The 20,902-nt window shown below is 49.9% G+C and overlaps 2 protein-coding genes across 2 annotated transcripts in view; one reads left to right on the top strand and one right to left on the bottom strand.

Moving 5' to 3' along the window:
• Positions 1-6,649: 6,649 nt before the first annotated feature.
• TUBB4B (tubulin beta 4B class IVb) lies at positions 6,650-9,094 on the top strand. Its single transcript, XM_084650369.1, has 4 exons — positions 6,650-6,808; positions 6,936-7,044; positions 7,130-7,240; positions 7,861-9,094. Exons 1-4 carry the CDS (start codon positions 6,752-6,754, stop codon positions 8,919-8,921), a joined length of 1,338 nt encoding a protein of 445 aa, XP_084506495.1. The 5' UTR covers positions 6,650-6,751; the 3' UTR covers positions 8,922-9,094.
• The window catches only part of CIMIP2A (ciliary microtubule inner protein 2A), a gene marked incomplete at its 3' end in the record, with an annotated part of 72,867 nt that continues 61,049 nt past the window's right edge, over positions 9,085-20,902 (bottom strand). The window contains exons 6-7 of the mRNA XM_084650370.1: positions 20,129-20,246; positions 9,085-9,170 (exon numbers count right to left, since the gene is read on the bottom strand). Of these exons, the coding sequence (XP_084506496.1) occupies positions 9,085-9,170; positions 20,129-20,246 (204 nt within the window). The remainder of the gene's footprint in view (positions 9,171-20,128; positions 20,247-20,902) is intronic.

Raw genomic sequence — 20,902 nt, 5'->3', positions numbered from 1 at the left:
ATCTTGCAGGATGCCGCCAAGATCGACGCCTGCCTGCTAGCACCATGGCAGAAGATAAACGCCCTGAACATCTTCCCGATTCCCTGCATCTCCTTTGTCCTAAGGGGATCTGCGGTGGCGAAGGTACCCCTCAACAAGGCAGACAAGATCGTCCGGCAGCTGGTGAAGAAGTGGCTGTTCCTTCCCCAGACAGCCAGCAACGAGCTGGTCTATATCGCCCACAGGCATGGCGGTTCCAATGTCCCCCGCATGGGTGACCTGTTTGACATTGCGGTGATCACCCACGCCTTCCGCCTGCTGACGTGTCCCGAAGCCATGGTAAGGAACATCGCAGCAAACGCCCTCCATGATGCAACAAAGAAGCGGATTGGCAGAGTCCCCTCCAACCAAGACATCACCAGCTTTTTGAGTGGTTCCCTGGATGGCGAATTCGGACGGGACGGTGGTGACATCGCTTCACTCTGGTCCCGTGCTCGCAATGCCACGCGCCGCCTGGGGAAGCACATTGGCTGCCGCTGGGAGTGGTGCAAGGAGCGCCAGGAGCTGGGAGTCCTGGTGCCGCAGATCAGGTCCGACGACAACACCATCGTCACCACGAGCACCAGAGGCATGCTGGAGAGGACCCTGAAGGCGGCCATCCACTCGCTGTACATGGAAACCCTGAAGCGTAAACCAGACCAGGGTAAAGCCTTCGAACTGACCAGCAAATGGGACGCCAGCAACCACTTCCTCGCTGGGGGCGGCTTCACCCGTTTTGCCGACTGGCGGTTCATCCACCGCGCCCGGCTCAACTGCGTCCCGCTCAATGGAGCCGTCCGCCACGGGAACCGAGACAAGCGTTGCAGAAAGTGCAGCTATTCCAAAGAGACCCTGCCCCACGTCCTGTGCAGTTGCAAGCCCCACTCCAGAGCCTGGCAGCTGCGCCACAATGCCATCCAGAACCGCCTCGTGAAAGCCATCGCACCGTGCCTGGGGGAGGTCGCCGTGAACTGCGCCATCCCCGGTACTGACAGCCAGTTGTGACCTGATGTGGTAGTCACCGATGAGGCCCAGAAAAAGATCATCCTCGTTGACATCATGGTCTCCTTTGAGAACAGGACCCTGGCCTTCCGCGAATCCCGAGCTCATAAACTGGAAAAATACGCCCCCCTGGCTGACACCCTGAGAGCGAAGGGCTACGAGATGCAGATGGATGCCCTGATCATCGGAGCCCTGGGCGCTTGGGACCCCTGCAACGAGCGTGTGCTGCAGACCTGTGGGATTGGTTGACACTACGCATGGTTCATGCGGCGCCTCATGGTCTCGGACACCATCCGATGGTCCAGGGACATCTACATCGAACACATCACTGGCCACCGACAGCAACAGGAGATGTGAGCCGGTACGACATCGTGCATGAACTATGGGAAAGGGACTGAGAGACTTTTTTCCATTGGACCATATGAACTGGAACCATAAACTCACTGAACATTAAATCCCACCAAATGAGGGCAGATCCATCCTCACCATGGTATCCACTCATTATACTCCACACCTGAACACAGCCATTACATGGACAACATACCCCGATAGCTCAATTTCTGTACTTTGACCTGTTAAACTTTTACCCCCAATCGGGAAGATTGCAGATTATGTATTCCTTACGCCACCCACTCCTAAATCGAATTTCGCACCCCTTGATAATCTGAATCTTATTCCCTGAAAACCAGAAACTTTTATGCCTAAACTCTGTACCATTTTCTTTTTACTTCAGCATTATCTTAATAAACTTAGAGCTTGGCTGTAGACAATGGATTGTGTGGTGTGGTCTGGATGGCCTCCAGCTAATTTGCAAACTGGATACAATTAACTTAGGCTTGAATAGAGACTGAGAGTGGATGGGTCATTACACAAAGTAAAACTATTTCCCCATGTTTATTCTCCCCCCCCCAACACTGTTCCTCAGATGTTCTTGTCAACTGCTGGAAATGGCCCACCTTGATTATCACTACAAAAGGTGTCTTCCCCCCGCCTGCTGGTAATAGCTCACCTTAAGTGATCACTCTCCTTACAGTATGGTATGGTATGGTAACACCCATTGTTTCATGTTCTCTATGTATATAAATCTCCCCACTGTATTTTCCACTGAATGCATCCGATGAAGTGAGCTGTAGGTCATGAAAGCTTATGCTCAAATAAATTTGTTAGTCTCTAAGATGCCACAAGTATTCCTTTTCTTTTAACAAATGTGAAGGGTGTATACCCCTTTCTTATCCAAGGCTTTTTTAAAGTTTGATTTATTTCAAGGATTGTACTTCCTTATGTGCCCCTACTATCAATTGGGATCCCTTTTTTTAGAGATGTAAGTATTGTTTAAAAAGTTAACCATTTAAATGATTAAAAATATATAGTTTAATTGGTTAACCAATTAAAGGGAGAGGGGCTGGGGCTGGGCTGGCTGGCAGGGCTGGGGTCAGCTGGCTGGCCTGTCCGGGGTTGGGGTCAGCTGGCCAGCCTGGGGTTGCTCCGGCGGTCCCCAGGGCTGGGGGTTAATGGTTAAGGTGGGCTAACCGGCAAGACTAATGCTTACTAGTTAACCAGTTAACTGTTTAATATTTTACATACCTACCTCCTTTCAGCAATTTCTCTTAATATCCCAGTGTTATACACAGGTTTATATCAACATTTCTTTTTCCTTGTGCCAGACAATTACGATTACTTCTACAGTGGAGTGATTATTTTACAATATAAACCAACAAAATCCTTATAGTCTTCTATATTTGGAGGACATACTCTATATGTTCTTTGAAAGCACTTCATATTAGTTAGGACCTAAAACAGAACAAGAGACATTTTCCACATATAGAAGGATGTGAATCTGACTTTCAAGGCAAACAAATGTGCAGATTCTAATTTAGGGTGAAAGACAGATTATTCAAGGTATATTTGATTTATAAGGAAACAATGTATAGTTTATAATTTGGTGTGAAAGCCTGTGGTTTAGATTTCTTCAGGTAATAGTTTGCCTAATTTGACCTTCAATCTTACAACCACATTTCTTATTTGTTTAACTTGGAGCTTTCCCACTCATCTCTTCTTGATTCACCCACTCAACTCCACTTTGCAACGGAAAACAGGGTGTGACTTGTTTGGTAACTCGGAGTCTTTTAGAGAGGTTGGGAGAGAAAAAATGTGTATATGTATGTAAATGAGAGACCCTTGCCTTGCTGATCCTCTCTTGAACTAAAGAAACTGGCTAAATGAAGGTAACACCCAACTTTGGCTGATCTGTATGGGTTTTTAGTCAAAATGCCTCACATGATATGGACCATTTTCTTATTGTTTTCATAGGTGGATCCTATTATGGGATAAACAGAGGTGGATAGTTTTTCTAAGGGCAGGTCTACCCTTAAAACACTGCATCACTGCCATAGCGCTTTAATGAAGATGTTCTACAACTACGGGAGTTAAGCTACCTCCTCGAGAGGCGGTAGCTATGTTGATGGGACAAGCTCTCCTACTGACATAGCACTGTCTATACCAGGGGTTAGGTCAGTATAACCTCAGCGGTGTGGATTTTTCACACCGCTGAGCAACGTAGTTATATTGATGTAAGTGTGTAGACCAGACCTATTTTTTGAGGGCCAGATTGAATCATTAATCAATCATTCAAGGCATATCAGTCCCATATATCGCTTACAAGAGAGGGTGTGGGGCTTTGGGAGGAGTCCTATGTTGGGGAGAGGTCTATGAGGGGATGGCAGCAGGGTGAGGTATGTGGGGGATGTGGGAGAAGCTGTATTTGGGAGGCAGGCAGGGGGCTGTGGGAAGGAGGGTGGGGATAAGTCCGTGAGGAGCTCTGTTTTGGGGGCAGGATAAGGCACAGGGCTGTGGGGGGCTTTGTTAGGGCAGGAGTGGGGGGGCAGGGTGAGGGGTTGTGTTGGGGACAGGGCTATGGGGGGATCTGGCAGTGGGCAGTGGCTGGTGTGGGGAAGGGTTAGGGTGGGGCTGTGTTGGGGAAAGTGGCTGATGGGGGCGGATCCTGTGAGGGGACAGGGGAGCTGTGTTGGGCCAGTAGTTGTGGGGGGCAGGGTGTGTGGAAGGTGATAGTGGGGCTCCGTTGGGACAGGGGTGTGGGGGTCAGGGTCTCTGTTGAGGGCAGAGGCTGTGGGGTGATCTGTTGAAGGAAGACTGAAGCTGGTGGGGGCCAGGGTGAATGGTGGCGATGAGGGGGGCTCTGTTGGGGGTCAGGTGGCTCTGTTGGGGAAAAGGGGTGGGGGCAGGGTAATGGGTTCTGTGGGGGGCAAGGGCTGTGCAGGGCTCTGTGGGGGAAGTGAAGCTGTGGAAGACAGGGTGAAGGTGGGGCTGAGGGGGGCTCTGTTGGGGAAGGGGTGTGGGGACAGGGTGATGGGCTCTGTGGGGGACTGAAGCTGGTGGGGGGCAGGGGCTGTGCAGGGCTGTGGGCTGACAGGGTGAAGGCAGGGTTGTGGGGCCCTGTTGGGGGGCAGGGGCTTGTGGGGGGCAGTGCAGTGACAGGGTGAAGGACGGGTTGTGGGGGTCTTTTGGGGGGCAAGGTGATAGGCTCTGTGGGGGGAGTGGAGCTGGTGGAGGGCGGGGTGAAGATGGGGTTGCGGGGGGCTCTGTTGGGGGGCGGGGGCTGTGGGGTGACAGGGTGGAGGGCGGGGTTGCGGGGGGCTCTGTTGGGGGGCGGGGGCTGTGGGGTGACAGGGTGGAGGGCGGGGTTGCGGGGGGCTCTGTTGGGGGGCGGGGGCTGTGGGGTGACAGGGTGGAGGGCGGGGTTGCGGGGGCTCTGTTGGGGGGTGGGGGCTCTGTGGGGTGACAGGGTGGAGGGCGGGGTTGCGGGGGGCTCAGTTGGGGGCCGGGGGCTCTGTGGGGTGACAGGGTGGAGGGCGGGGTTGCGGGGGCTCTGTTGGGGGCGGGGGCTCTGTGGGGTGACAGGGTGGAGGGCGGGGATGCGGGGGCTCTGTTGGGGGGCGGGGGCTCTGTGGGGTGACAGGGTGGAAGGCGGGGTTGCGGGGGGTCTGTTGGGGGGCGGGCTCTGTGGAGTGACAGGGTGGAGGGCGGGGTTGCGGGGGGCTCTGTTGGGGGGCGGGGGCTGTGGGGTGACAGGGTGGAGGGCGGGGTTGCGGGGGGCTCTGTTGGGGGGCGGGGGCTGTGGGGTGACAGGGTGGAGGGCGGGGTTGCGGGGGGCTCTGTTGGGGGGCGGGGGCTGTGGGGTGACAGGGTGGAGGGCGGGGTTGCGGGGGGCTCTGTTGGGGGGCGGGGGCTGTGGGGTGACAGGGTGGAGGGCGGGGTTGCGGGGGGCTCTGTTGGGGGGCGGGCTCTGTGGGGTGACAGGGTGGAGGGCGGGGTTGCGGGGGGCTCTGTTGGGGGGCGGGGGCTGTGGGGTGACAGGGTGGAGGGCGGGGTTGCGGGGGGCTCTGTTGGGGGGCGGGGTCTGTGGGGTGACAGGGTGGAGGGCGGGGTTGCGGGGGGCTCTGTTGGGGGGCGGGGGCTGTGGGGTGACAGGGTGGAGGGCGGGGTTGCGGGGGGCTCTGTTGGGGGGCGGGGACTCTGTGGGGTCACAGGGTGGAGGGCGGGGTTGCGGGGGGCTCTGTTGGGGGGCGGGGGCTGTGGGGTGACAGGGTGGAGGGCGGGGTTGCGGGGGGTCTGTTGGGGGGCGGGGGCTCTGTGGGGTGACAGGGTGGAGGGCGGGGTTGCGGGGGGTCTGTTGGGGGGCGGGGACTGTGGGGTGACAGGGTGGAGGGCGGGGTTGCGGGGGCTCTGTTGGGGGGCGGGGGCTGTGGGGTGACAGGGTGGAGGGCAGGGTTGCGGGGGGTCTGTTGGGGGGCGGGGACTCTGTGGGGTGACAGGGTGGAGGGCGGGGTTGCGGGGGGCTCTGTTGGGGGGCGGGGGCTCTGTGGGGTAACAGGGTGGAGGGCGGGGTTGCGGGGGGTCTGTTGTGGGGCGGGGGCTGTGGGGTGACAGGGTGGAGGGCGGGGTTGCGGGGGGTCTGTTGGGGGGCGGGGGCTGTGGGGTGACAGGGTGGAGGGCGGGGTTGCGGGGGGCTCTGTTGGGGGGCGGGGGCTGTGGGGTGACAGGGTGGAGGGCGGGGGCTGGGCAAGGGCTTGCGCTGTTTACATTCAGCTGCTTCCAGGGTAACCGCTGTCTCCGCGTCCCCTGCAACCTGGCGACGAAAGAAAACTTCCCTTTACGGCCACAACGCAGCGCTCCCAGGCAGCCCGTGCTCCGCAACTCACCCGCTACGCCCTGTAACCTACGTAAATAACTTCAGGAATACGCTTCCCCTCCCCTCGCAAACCGCCACCTCGCTCCTGCTAGGGCTTAACAGCGGTTACCAAGACAACTTCGTTTTCATCTAGTCAGTGTGACATTAGTTCATTGCTAAGGGAAACAGCCAATCACTCACCATATCAATCATTCAATCGAGCCAATGAGGAGAGTCCTGAGGAGGGAGATTGCTAATTGTGACGTAAGGTAGTTGAACAGTCTGACCAATAGAGAGCGGACTGGAATTGGGCGGGATTAGCAATTTGAGCGACACCGTTTTAACCGACAGGAGAGTTCTTATTTTGCTGAGCCTCGTTCTGAGCGGCCATTCGTGGCTGTCGGCAGGGGCTGTGGGCGGGGGCAGGAGCGGTGCGCGCGCAATCCGTTGGTATATAAGCGGTGGCGGTTGGCCGCTGTGACGCAGCTACTGTGCAGACCGCTGCGTGACTGTTGCCGTTGAAGGGTGTTGGGTGCCGCCGCCATGAGGGAGATCGTGCACCTGCAGGCCGGGCAATGCGGGAACCAGATCGGGGCCAAGGTCAGTTCTGCCGCCGCCCCCGCGGCGGGCTGGGGGGTTGGTCCGGCCCCGCCGGGGAGGAACGGCTGCCGCGGGGTGGGGGAGGGTTGCCCCGCCCCGCCCCGCCTGACCCGTGCGTCTGTTGCAGTTCTGGGAGGTGATCAGCGACGAGCACGGCATCGACCCCACCGGCACCTACCACGGCGACAGCGACCTGCAGCTGGAGCGCATCAATGTCTACTACAACGAGGCCACAGGTAGGGCTCGGCCCGGCCCCCCCCCCTCCCGCCACCCCCCCGCGCGCCCGGCGGCCCCGCGCTCACGCGCTTCCCTCTCTTGCAGGTGGCAAGTACGTGCCGCGCGCGGTGCTGGTGGACCTGGAGCCGGGCACGATGGACTCGGTGCGCTCCGGGCCTTTCGGGCAGATCTTCCGGCCCGACAACTTCGTCTTCGGTAAGGCGGGGGCCTGCCCGCGGGGCCGGGGGCCGCGAGGGGGGAGGGCGGCACTGGCCGCAGCGCGGTAAACGGTCCCGCATCCGCCTTCAGTTGGAGCTGGTCGCGGGCAGATAAAGGGGAAGTTCTGAGCGCACCTCAGATAAGCGGGTTCAGGCTGCACCGGTTAGTGCAGGGAGCAAAAGTTAATTTGGGGGGGGGGGCGCAAAGCGGACCCTTTTGAATGTTAACGCTAAGTTGAAAGTCAAGTAGTATGAAATATCTTTCTTAAAATACTTGAGTGGCATCTTGTACCTGGGTTGCAATGAGAGCAAGTACTTTAGGGGGGAGGGATTGCTCAGTGGTTTGAGCATTGGTCTGCTAAACCTAGGGTTATGAGCTATTGTGAGGGGGCCATTTAGGGATCCGGGGCAAAAATTGGGGATTGGCCCTGCTTTGAGCAGGGGGTTGGACTAGATGACCTCTTGAGGTCCCTTGCAACCCTGATATTCTGTGATTTTTTTCTGGGTGGGGTGTGGAGGCTTCCCCTGGTTGTGCAATCATTTGGGGCTCATCCTTCATTTTGCTTGCAAGCAAATGGCTTGCTGTGTTAATCTGAAGTGAAAATGGCTCTTTTCCAGGTCAGAGTGGAGCAGGAAACAACTGGGCAAAGGGCCACTACACAGAAGGTGCAGAATTGGTTGACTCTGTGTTAGATGTTGTAAGGAAAGAAGCAGAAAGCTGTGATTGTCTTCAGGGCTTTCAGCTTACCCACTCCCTTGGTGGTGGCACTGGCTCTGGCATGGGCACCCTCTTAATCAGCAAGATTCGTGAAGAGTATCCTGACAGGATCATGAACACTTTCAGTGTTGTGCCATCTCCTAAAGTATCGGACACTGTAGTGGAGCCCTACAATGCCACTCTTTCTGTACATCAGCTTGTAGAGAACACAGATGAAACCTATTGTATTGATAACGAAGCACTATATGACATCTGTTTCAGAACCTTGAAGTTAACTACTCCAACATATGGTGATCTGAACCATTTGGTGTCAGCAACCATGAGTGGAGTTACCACCTGCTTGCGTTTTCCAGGTCAGCTTAATGCTGACTTGCGTAAACTAGCAGTTAACATGGTTCCTTTCCCCCGTTTGCACTTTTTTATGCCTGGCTTTGCTCCACTCACCAGCCGTGGGAGCCAACAATATCGTGCTTTAACTGTACCAGAGCTCACACAGCAGATGTTTGATGCAAAGAACATGATGGCTGCCTGTGACCCACGTCATGGCCGCTATCTCACAGTAGCTGCAGTTTTTAGAGGCCGCATGTCAATGAAAGAGGTGGATGAACAAATGCTTAATGTACAAAACAAGAACAGCAGCTACTTTGTTGAATGGATTCCCAATAATGTTAAAACTGCTGTCTGTGATATCCCACCCCGGGGCCTGAAAATGTCTGCTACATTCATTGGTAACAGTACAGCTATCCAGGAGTTATTTAAGCGCATTTCTGAGCAATTCACTGCTATGTTTCGCCGAAAGGCTTTCTTGCATTGGTATACTGGAGAGGGCATGGATGAGATGGAGTTCACTGAAGCTGAGAGCAATATGAATGACTTGGTATCTGAGTATCAGCAGTACCAGGATGCCACAGCTGAGGAGGAGGGGGAGTTTGAGGAGGAAGCTGAGGAAGAGGCAGCATAAAACCTGTGCAGTAGCTACTCCTGTAAATTATGTTTAAAGCTGTATGAACTCCCTTCTCATTCAGAAACTTGTCTTTATTCATGTCTTTACTGTGTACCTTCCACTTCTGTTTCCTGATGACTTCATGTCAAATGCTGTACAGACACCACAATTAAAGCATTTTTCACAGCGCAGAGTTTTGTGTCTGCCCTTTCTGGTAGGCTTTCCGGGTATTGTTCCCAAATGTTAAGGCATAGCTGTGTCTGAAGGCTGGAAAACAAAATATCGTAGTTTATTTTTGCATAAGTACTTGCCTATTTTGCTCTTAATTTTAGTTGGAGAAAATACTAGAACAAAAATGGTTTTACATGTACTACTGTGGGTAAGACTCAAATAAGGATGTCTACTTGCAATGTCCACTTGGACTGAAATAAGACTACTCTGCCAGAGGTGCGGAGTAGTTGTGCATCTAGTGAACTGAAATGCATAATTATAAATACACTTTCCATGTGTTTAGAGAGAACTTACTAAATACCTCTATTGAATACTCTATGCTGTAAATGTTTGCAGCATAAATAGTGGATGGCTTCAAAAGACTAGGTTTGTACTCCACTTGTGTTGTCCCAGCTCGGTGAAATGCAAGGATTTTGTATTTTAAAAAAATTTAACTTGCTTTCAAAAACACCACTGCTTCAATTTTGCAGGTTTGCCTGGTTTTTTTGGGGGGGCTTCTTTCAGGTGAAGAGAACCTGAAATTCCTTCCTGCTGGCTGATAATTCAGAAGTGATGCCCAAGATTCAAATTAGGTGCCTGTTAATTTGGGGCTTTTTGGAAGGGGAGGAGCCTAGGTCATGTCTGATTAATATGGGGGAATCTTCTATTATAATTTTTTGAGGTGAAACCTGAATTTTTAATGATGCCTTTCAGGTCTCATCTGGCTATGTCACCTTTTAAGAGTTGAGCACTGTCTAAAGTGCTCAGAGAAATGAGAGCCTTGACCAATATGGGGGAAGTCAATATACTTGGGGCTGGAGCCCAGAGACTGAAGTGCATAACTGCCTCTAGGTGCCTAAGGCACAGATCTGTGCACTGCTGCTATTTGCAAAAATTCCTCTCTGCTGCCACTGAATCCTATAGGTATCTAAACTCAATGGGCCCTTAAATTTTTGCAGTAGATACTTCCTGGGCAGCTGCTTTTGTCAGTGTATGTGCTCTGCTTCCTAGTGAGGGAGTAGCTATGTCAACATGAAAAGTCCTTTCAGCATAACCATCAATAGCAGGGTTTAGGTTGGTTTAACTGCTCAGGGGTGTAGTGTGGCTCATTTCATTTTTTTTAAAATGAGTGATGTAGTTACACCACCTCAATTTCCTAGCATAGACCTGGCTTAAGTTTCTGCTTTTGGGTATGCAGCCTGCAGCAGTTCATAAATATGGGGAACTCCTGTGGGCCCTAAGGTGGCAGGTATACTTGCATGTTGCTTAACTCTATAGAAAATAGCTGGGGGCAGATGAAGGAGCTCTTGGTTTTTAGCCTAGTGTTTAAGGTTGTTATGGGGGAGACCCCCCTCAGCTGTATTCCCCCCTTCTGCTGATAAGGCAATGAGCCAGGCATCCAGTCCCCCTACTCCAATGTTTATTTAGCCAAAGTGGACCAGCTTCAACAGGAGAGATTGATAGAACAGCACATCAGAATATCCCCTAGTCCAGTGGTTTGGGCATCCTCCTAAAGGCATACAGAGTCAAGTTCAAATCTCTTCCCCAGCTGGAAGAGGGGAAACTTGAAGTGGGAGTCTTTCACAACTCAGGTGAGTACCTTAACCACTTGGCTAAAAGCTAGCGGGGAGTAGCTCCTGCTGGCAGCTTCCTGCAGAGGAAGCCTGACTCCAGCAGAGGGCTCGTAGAGAATCCCAAGCAGAACTTAGGCACTTCCCTTCAGCCTGGACTCTAGGCATGAACCCCCTGAAAAGGTTGTGACTTATCACATTTCCCCCCTCTTGGCATCTGTTGGCTAGTTCAGGTGGCTGTATGTGCTGGCTTGTGTGAATCCCATTCTTAGGGAGCCTGAGTGCTGAATTCAGATTTTGTGAGTCTCAGTGGTTTTCCAAATGCCTTGGTCCCCAATCCTTTGATCCTTTTTTGCCTCTGTGGCACCAGGCTTCTCATACAGACCTCTGAGCTGCAGAGTTTTTTGGAGTGAAATTAGAAACTTTTTCAAAATTTCTAACAGTTCAGTGTTGTCTGATTTCCCCTTTGGACCCCAGGACTGCTTTTGTTGCTTGGAGAGATTGTTTCCTTGGCTCTGCTTCCCCTTTGAGGCATTTGCAGGGGCTGGTGTCCACTGTAGGCTTCAGGAGAGAGGTGGGCCAAGAAAACCCAGTGGCAAAAGGAAAGGTCTGTACGGTGCTCACTCTTCTGCTTGTTGAATGACTTGATGGGGAGCTTGGCTGGCTCTGGGGATAGTGCAGTTTCTCTCAAGTCAGTCGGGGTGGAGGGGTCATCTTGGGCCCTTCTCCCCCAGGTGGGAAAGGAGGTAGGCAGGATTGGAAAAACTGGCTCTGGGGCAAACAGCTCCTCACCTCTGTGATGGGAGTGATGCTAGAGGGGTTCTGTACTAAATGAAAGAAGGCACCTTGATCTTGCATCAGCAGCTGTGCTGCCTGCAGAGCTCAGTTGGACCATGGCACTGAATACAGCATGGGCACTTCCAGCACTGGAGAAAGCAGTTAAGGATTTTGGGGCCAAACTCCCATCTACTGCAACCCCACTTATACCCCATGAGGACTCCACAGGAAATACTCATCTGCCTCATGTAGATCTCATGCAAGAGAGAGCTGAAGCTTTTGGGGAGTTCATCCCTGTATCTCCTTTCAGATGCACAGAAGGTTCCATGTGTAGGGAGGAAGGCAATAAGACTAGCCTCTTTGAGGACAGGGAGATCATAACTGCTTGAAATATTTTTGGAGCAATCCTTGAGCCTAATTTCACTCCCTGCTCTGAAGCAGGATTATGGGGACAAACTGAGAGTGGAAATCAAATCAGACGTGAGCTGCAGCTCACAAAAGCTTATGCTTAAATATATTTGTTCAGCTCTAAGTACTCCTTTTCTTTTTGCAAATCAAAACTGTTTCCCCTTCTCATGCTCACAGAGGGCAAAAGGTCAGATCAATGCAGGAAAGAGCAGCCCATGGATGGGCTGATTCTAGCCACACACATCGGGAATTCTCCTTCAGAGAAGAAGCCCCTACCACACCACCCTGCTGCAAGGCAGTGGTCCTGAGCTCCTCCACCCAGTAAGTGGAGAATGGGGTGCCAAAGGGGGCCACTTTAATGGTAAAAAGAACAGGAGGACTTATGGCACCTTAGACCAACAAATTTATTGGAGCATAAGCTTTCATGGGCTACAGCCCACTTCATTGGATGCATAGAATGGAACATATAGTAAGAAGAGAGATATATACACACACATACAAAGAAGGTGGAAGTTGCCATACAAACTGTAAGAGGCTAATTAAGATGAGCTATTATCAGCAGGAGAAAAAAATGTTCGTAGTGATAATCAAGATGGCCCATTTAGACAGTTGACAAGAAGGTATGAGGATACTTAACATGGGCAAAATAGAAGTTTCTCCTTGAGAAAGATAGAGGGACACAAACCAGTTTCATATAGGATTTTAATAACAGGAAGTTAAATAGGGGGAGGGATAGCTCAGTGGTTTGAGAATTAGCCCGCTAAACCCAGTGTTGTGAGCTCAATCTATGAGGGAGCCATTTAGGGATCTGGGGCAAAAATTGGGGATTGGTCCTGCTTTTTTGAGCAGGCGGTTGGACTAGATGACCTCTTGAGGTTGCTTCCAACCCTGATATTCTATGAAATAATAAATTTTAATCTCTTGCTTTTTTGTTATAGTCTTAAAGAGAGATTGATTCTCAATGGCTGGTATAATTTGGTGCTTTTAGCTAACCAAAGGGATAGACTGTGTACATATTTATTGAAGCAATTATATAGCTTAACATACATTCATTGGATTCTTCATTTTTTATATTTTTTATTATGTTAGTAAATGGTACAAGGATCTGTATTGGGACCAGTGCTGTTCAACATATTCATAAATGATCTGGGAAAGTGGGTGAACAGTGAAGTGGCAAAATCTGCAGACAATACACAGTTATTCAGGATAGTTAAGTCCAAAGCTGACTGCAAAGAGTTACAAAAGGATCTCACAAAACTGGGTGACCGGGCAACAAAATGGCAGATAAAATCAAGTAATAAGTGAAAAGTAATGCACATTGGAAAACATAATCTCAACTAGAAAAGGAGTACTTGTGGCACTTTAGAGACTGACAAATTTATTTGAGCATAAGCTTTCGTGAGCTACAGCTGACTTCATCCTGCATCCGATGAAGTGAACTGTAGCTCACGAAAGCTTATGCTCAAATATATGTTAGTCTCTAAGGTGCCACAAATACTCCTTTTCTTTTTGTGAATACAGACTAACACAGCTACCACTCTGAAAATAATCCCAACTATACATGCAAAATGATTGGGTCTAAATTAGCTGTTTCCACTCAAGAAAGAGATCTTGGAGTCATCAGGGATAGTTGTATGAAAACATCTGCTCAATGTGCAGCAGCAGTCAACAAAGCAAACAGACCCATTAGGAAAGGGCTAGATAATAAGACAGTAAATATCATAATGCCACTATATAAATCCATGATATGCCCACACCGTGAATACTGTGCACAGTTGTGTTCGCCCAGTGTCAAAAAAGGGATATTAGAAATGGAAAAGGTACAGAGAAAGGCAACAAAACTGCTTAAGGGGATGGAACAGCATCCCTATGAGGAGAGATTAAAAAGACTGGGACTGTTCTGCTGGGAAAAGAGATGACGAAGAGGGGATTGGGTAGAGGTCTATAAAATCATGACTGGTGCGGAGAAAGTGAATAAGGAAGGAACAGTCATTTACCTCTTCACATAAAACAACCAGGGGTCATTCAATAAAATTAATGGGCAGCAGATTTAAAACACACAAAAAGGAAGTACTTCACACAATGCACATTCAAGCTGTGGAACTCATTGCTGGTGGATGTTGTGAAGGCCAGAAGTATAACTGGGTTCAAAAAAGATTTACATAAGTTCATGGGGGCTAGGTCCATCACTAGCTATTAACCAAGATGGTCATGGATACAACGCCACGCTCTGGGTGTCCCTAAGCCTCTGCCTGCCATAGGCTGGGGCTAGACAACGGGATGAAGCACTTGCTAATTGCTCTCTTCTGTTCATTCCCTCTGAAGCATCAGGCACTGACCACTGGAGGAAGACAAGATACTGGGTTAGATGAATCATTGGTCTGACCTGGTATGGCCACTCTTATGTTCAGATGATTAATCTTCCACTTTTCCTTCATAACCTAGGCTGTTTACAGGGCTTACAGCTTAGGATGTTTTGGAACTTTTGTAGCATTTGGGATCAGTGCAAAGGGAATGCTGCTTCCATGTTACACTTCTCAAAGTGGATTTGGCTGTGTGCTTTGAGACTAGTTATACTTCAGACTCTAAATTCTTAACTGAAGGGCAGCAAGTGTGCACTTTGCTAGTCCTCCTGAAGCCTGTAGTTCAACAAGACTCCGGCCTGTCTTGTAAACAAGAAGGCCAGACTGCATTTACTCTAGGTTCCAGGGGCGGTCCCTTTCAGTACCAGAAGGCACAGCCCAGCACCTAAACTGACAACGGCTGCATTTCTCAAATTTCTCCACTGAGCTCCTCACTCATGACCTCAGCTGTCAGGTCTTTACCAGATGTGCCTCTTTTTAACGGATGTTGTTGCCAACTTCGAGTACAAGTCCTTCACTGAATCTTCTGTTTTGCACCCTGTTTCCACAACCATGAATACGTCCCAACCACCTTCCCCATCATAGCCCTGGGAACCTGCTCTAAAATTATAACAAACCACCTGCCAGTTGCGTAGCTGCTGGTTATTGCTCATCTCTGCTTGAAATCATGAGACAGTCCTTATACAGATGTGTAGATCTGTGGACACATATTGTCCCTTTAAGATTATGGGAGGCTCCGAGAACCACAGTCACCTATATTTGCAGTTGGAATTTCAGTCCTGCTTTTTTCTCCTCTCTGCTTATGCTTAATTTTTTCCTGTTTCTATGTTGCTCTCTCTCACTCTCACATTGTTTCTTTTCTCCTCTCCCATCAGTTTGGGGAAGATCTCAATTTTTATCTACAGAAGGGAGGGGAGTGAGGGAAGCTAGCTACTGAGACTAGGTGGGGAGGACATGGCAGATGGCTCCACCCTGGGAAGGGGCATCGCAGCAGTTCCTATTGCTGTTCCTTGGCAGCTGGTGCTCTGTGCTTCCCCCCCCCCACCTGTGTGCTGATGCTCCCTGCCCAGGTGCTGCTGCACTGTCCCCCACCCCGGCAGCAGGTGCCCCACCCCCAGGCCAGGTGTCTCCTCAAGGACCCTCAATGGCAGGAAGGTGGGGAGAGCAGAACTCTTCCTACTTGCTCCCCAATGGCCAGCCTGACCTAGTGTACCATGGTGGCTAGTCCAACCTTACCTCCTGATCCTGTTCTCACCTTTGTGTGATAATGTGGGGGCAGAAAACATGAGGGGGGGATGGAAGGAAGCATAAGCCCCCCAGTATGTCCATTGCGGGGGCACTAGTTCCTCCCACCCAGTTCTGGGGCCCCAAGCTACAGTGCAATTTAGAATCATAGAATATCAGGGTTGGAAGGGACCCCAGAAGGTCATCTAGTCCAACCCCCTGCTCAAAGCAGGACCAATTCCCAGTTAAATCATCCCAGCCAGGGCTTTGTCAAGCCTGACCTTAAAAACCTCTAAGGAAGGAGATTCTACCACCTCCCTAGGTAACGCATTCCAGTGTTTCACCACCCTGTTAGTGAAAAAGTTTTTCCTAATATCCAATCTAAACCTCCCCCACTGCAACTTGAGACCATTACTCCTCGTTCTGTCATCTGCTACCATTGAGAACAGTCTAGAGCCATCCTCTTTGGAACCCCCTTTCAGGTAGTTGAAAGCAGCTATCAAATCCCCCCTCATTCTTCTGCAGGCTAAACAATCCCAGCTCCCTCAGCCTCTCCTCATAACTCATGTGTTCCAGTCCCCTAATCATTTTTGTTGCCCTTCGCTGGACTCTCTCCAATTTATCCACATCCTTCTTGAAGTGTGGGGCCCAAAACTGGACACAGTACTCCAGATGAGGCCTCACCAATGTCGAATAGAGGGGAACGATCACGTCCCTCGATCTGCTCGCTATGCCCCTACTTATACATCCCAAAATGCCATTGGCCTTCTTGGCAACAAGGGCACACTGCTGACTCATATCCAGCTTCTCGTCCACTGTCACCCCTAGGTCCTTTTCCGCAGAACTGCTGCCTAGCCATTTGGTCCCTAGTCTGTAGCTGTGCATTGGGTTCTTCCGTCCTAAGTGCAGGACTCTGCATTTGTCCCTTGTTGAACCTCATCAGATTTCTTTTGGCCCAATCCTCCAATTTGTCTAGGTCCTTCTGTATCCTATCCCTCCCCTCCAGCGTATCTACCACTCCTCCCAGTTTAGTATCATCCGCAAATTTGCTGAGAGTGCAATCCACACCATCCTCCAGATCATTTATGAAGATATTGAACAAAACCGGCCCCAGGACCGACCCTTGGGGCACTCCACTCGATACTGGCTGCCAACTAGACATGGAGCCATTGATCACTACCCGTTGAGCCCGACAATCTAGCCAGCTTTCTATCCACCTTATAGTGCATTCATCCAGCCCATACTTCCTTAACTTGCTGACAAGAATACTGTGGGAGACCGTGTCAAAAGCTTTGCTAAAGTCAAGAAACAATACATCCACTGCTTTCCCTTCATCCACAGAACCAGTAATCTCATCATAAAAGGCGATTAGATTAGTCAGGCATGACCTTCCCTTGGTGAATCCATGCTGGCTGTTCCTGATCACTTTCCTCTCATGCAAGTGCTTCAGGATTGATTCTTTGAGGACCTGCTCCATGATTTTTCCAGGGACTGAGGTGAGGCTGACTGGCCTGTAGTTCCCAGGATCCTCCTTCTTCCCTTTTTTAAAGATTGGCACTACATTAGCCTTTTTCCAGTCATCCGGGACTACCCCGGTTCGCCACGAGTTTTCAAAGATAATGGCCAATGGCTCTGCAATCACAGCCGCCAATTCCTTCAGCATTCTCGGATGCAACTCGTCCGGCCCCATGGACTTGTGCACGTCCAGCTTTTCTAAATAGTCCCTAACCACCTCTATCTCCACAGAGGGCTGGCCATCTCTTCCCCATGTTGTGATGCCCAGCGCAGCAGTCTGGGAGCTGACCTTGTTAGTGAAAACAGAGGCAAAAAAAGCATTGAGTACATTAGCTTTTTCCACATCCTCTGTCACTAGGTTGCCTCCCTCACTCAGTAAGGGGCCCACACATTCCTTGGCTTTCTTGTTGCCAACATACCTGAAGAAACCCTTCTTGTTACCCTTGACATCTCTGGCTAGCTGCATCTCCAGGTGCGATTTGGCCCTCCTGATAACATTCCTACATGCCCGAGCAATATTTTTATACTCTTCCCTGGTCATATGTCCAACCTTCCACTTCTTGTAAGCTTCTTTTTTATGTTTAAGATCCGCTAGGATTTCACCATTAAGCCAAGCTGGTCGCCTGCCATATTTACTATTCTTTCGACTATAATTTCCTCTGGTTAAAGAGGCACACACAATTATTGAAATCAGTTCACAGTTTAGGCATGCTGTTTGAGTCCTTGCTAACACTGAGCTTTCATCGAGCAGTCTCTGCAAGTCAAGTGTGTGCAGCTGGCTGGGAGACTAGGTGCTCCCATTCTTGTGGCTGATGTCTTGGCCTGAGTAATACACACGTGTTGCCGCTCAGCTGGACAACAGCAATGCACTGTAGCTGGGCATGAAGCTATCAACCCTGAGGATACCTGATATATGACAGAAATGTCCTGGGCAGGGTTTGCTGTCAATAACGCCATACCTTTGGCACAATGGAATTATCTACAAGAAGGAAAAAATTCCTTTGCGCAGGAAAATTTTTTTTTTTCCTGAGACACCAGTCCAAGGCTGTGGAATGGACTCATGCAGGATCTAAGAACTCACTGTTATCCATGCCTCAGCTTCAGCTAGACAATGAGAAAGCCACTTGATGGCATCTTCAAGGATGGCTGAAATGGAAAATGAAGTTGGATGCTATACTTAAGGCGTTTCACGCCACACCTTCTTGTACATTGAAGAGGAGAGGTGGCAGAGTAGAACTCTGGGGTGGAAATCCATGTGAGATCACCTTTGGGGCAGGAAAACAATTGCCCAGTAAAGAAACAAATCCAAAATCGAGCATCCTCATTCCTGTCAGGCTCCACAGGCAAGATATAAGCATCTCATGATCACAGGCAGCTGACAGGTCTTAGAGCCACTTTTTTAGTATTTATCCATGGTGGAACAGTCATTGGGCCAGAGAGAATGAGACACAGAGAATGATTTTGTAGTCTAGTAGTTAGGGCAGCCACCTATGAGGTGGGAGACCTGGGCTCCAGTCACTCTTTAATTAGTTATCCACAGTGCATTAGCGAGAGAGCACCATGTCAGAATATTCCCTAGCTCAGTGGTTAGAGCACTCTCCTGAACAAAAGGAGACCATGGTTCAAGACCTTTCATTCCCTTGGCTCCCACATCCCAGATGAGTGTTCTCACCAATGGGATACAAGTTGTTAGTGGATGGCACCACCTTCTCTCCTGTTATTTAATGTGGAATGAGGCAGGCCGTCTACCTCGTTGCCTCAAGAAATGCCTTAGACATCTAACATGGACTGCTAAGCAGAGATGGGCACCTGCCTTCAGCCTGGAGTTAGGTGCCTATCTCCAAGAGAGGGGCAGGGTTTAGCACACACCTGTCTCATCAACATCTCCCATTGGCTAGCTTAGGTGGCTCCTGGCTAAGCCTTTTGTGGATCACATTCTAAGGCACCTGTCTTTGCTCATTCATTGTATAGGGAGCTTGGGTGCCTAACAGCTTGGTGGATCAGTGTTATTCCTGTTTTTTCTATGCACGGCGACACTCAGCATTGCAATGCATAGGTTCCTTAACGGATCCCACTGCAGGTCCACCGAATTTCTATTTCATAATCAACTTATATGCAACCTCGCTTATTCTAATGGAGTCTTCTCCTGGTATTATAAAAATAACGACTTAGGACAAGAGTCTCCCTAAGGATGGTAACCTATTATCTTGCAAAGTTATTTTTCAGTATCATGTCTTCAATGGCCTCTTCCTGGCCAAAGCTGAGAAACAGTACACTATTATCATCCTTCTTTACCTGTCAGCTGCCTTTGACAGTGGCGATCATGCTCTTCATCTTGAAATCTTGTCCTTTCTTGGCTTTTGTGACCATGCACACAGGTTCTCCTTCTATGTTTCTAATTGCTTCTTCAGCACTGCCTCCTCATCCCCCCCCCCCGCCCCAACCTTCTGTGTGGGTTCCACAGGACTCTGTCCTTAGTTCCATCCTCTTCTCGTAGTTCCCTACACTTACACAGGCCTATCTCCACACTACCTATCTCTTATTCACTATGAAGATGTTGATGCCTGATTCTGCTCTGCCAGTGATACCTATTTATTCAATTTTCAAGTGCTATCTTGCATGCTACTCCTCAGACTTGGAAGCAGCATACTTAGACTTCTGCAAAAGTTTAAAAAAAAGGGGGAGGGATAGCTCAGTGGTTTGAGCATTGGCCTGCTAAACCCAGGGTTGTGAGTTCAATCCTTGAGGGGGCCATTTAGGGATTGCTTTGTCCTGCTTTGAGCAGGGGGTTGGACTAGATGACCTCCTGAGGTCCCTTCCAATCCTGATATTCTATGATTCTACCTCCTTCAAAACTCTCCCCTTTACAGTGATATCTTCAAAATATGAACAGTGGTTAGGCAGCTGGTGTGCTGTAACAATGACCTGTCCTGCTGAACAGAACTGACTCTCTGTTTCTTTGTGTTTCTCCCATCTGTTTGTTGCATCCAGTTGTTGTCATATTTAGATTGTAAGCTCTATTGGATGGACCATCTCTTTGTTTGTAGAGGCCCAGAACAATGGGAGTTGCATGCGTGATCCAGGACTCAGGCCACCACATACGAATAATTATAAAAATAATCTCAGTGATTCATGTTTGGTCAGAGAATAAACTTACTTGGTACAAAGCCTGTGTAGAAAGGTATCAGTCCAGCGCTGGTATAAATTTTTTTATTAGGCCAGTATGTCTGTGGTAGTCTCTTACCAAAGTTCCACACTGGGTTTCTTATCATAAACTGAAAGAACAAATAGGAGCTTTTATTTTCAAATTCAAAGTGTTGCAATACAAATTAATACAATTTTTAATCCATGTTTGTACAACAATTTCCAAAAAATTGAAACTAATGCTAAAGCAGAATCAGATTGGAGCTGGACTAGGGCAATTGGGACACTAGGCTCAGCGTAGCACAGCTGGACTGCAGTGATGGGACACCTGGCTCACTGTGACACAGCTGGACAGCAGCAATTGGGACATGTGGCTCACCATGGTAGCGCTGGACTATGCCAATCATGGCCTCAGGCTCTCTATCTCACAGGGCCCATGGCACTGCACCATTCCATGGCATTGCTTCCCCCACTCCAAGCCTGCAGGGGAAGAAGCCCCATCAACCCTAACCATACACACTGTAGCGAGAGTGATCAGGTAACCTTAACCCTATTACCAGCTCACCTTATTATTACTGGTAATAGCTCACCTTACCTGATCACTCTCGTTACAGTGTGTATGGTAACACCCATTGTTTCACGTTCTCTGTGTATATAAATCTCCCCTCTGTATTTTCCACTGAATGCATCCGATGAAGTGAGCTGTAGCTCACAAAAGCTTATGCTCAGATAAATTTGTTAGTCTCTAAGGTGCCACAAGTCTTCCTTTTCTTTTTGCGGATACAGA

This window comes from Lepidochelys olivacea (assembly GCF_965140295.1).
Source record: "Lepidochelys olivacea isolate rLepOli2 genome assembly, chromosome: 16".
Taxonomy (NCBI): Eukaryota; Metazoa; Chordata; order Testudines; family Cheloniidae; genus Lepidochelys; species Lepidochelys olivacea.
Note: the sequence above shows the minus strand (reverse complement) of the source record. Positions and strands in the feature narration are given on the sequence as shown.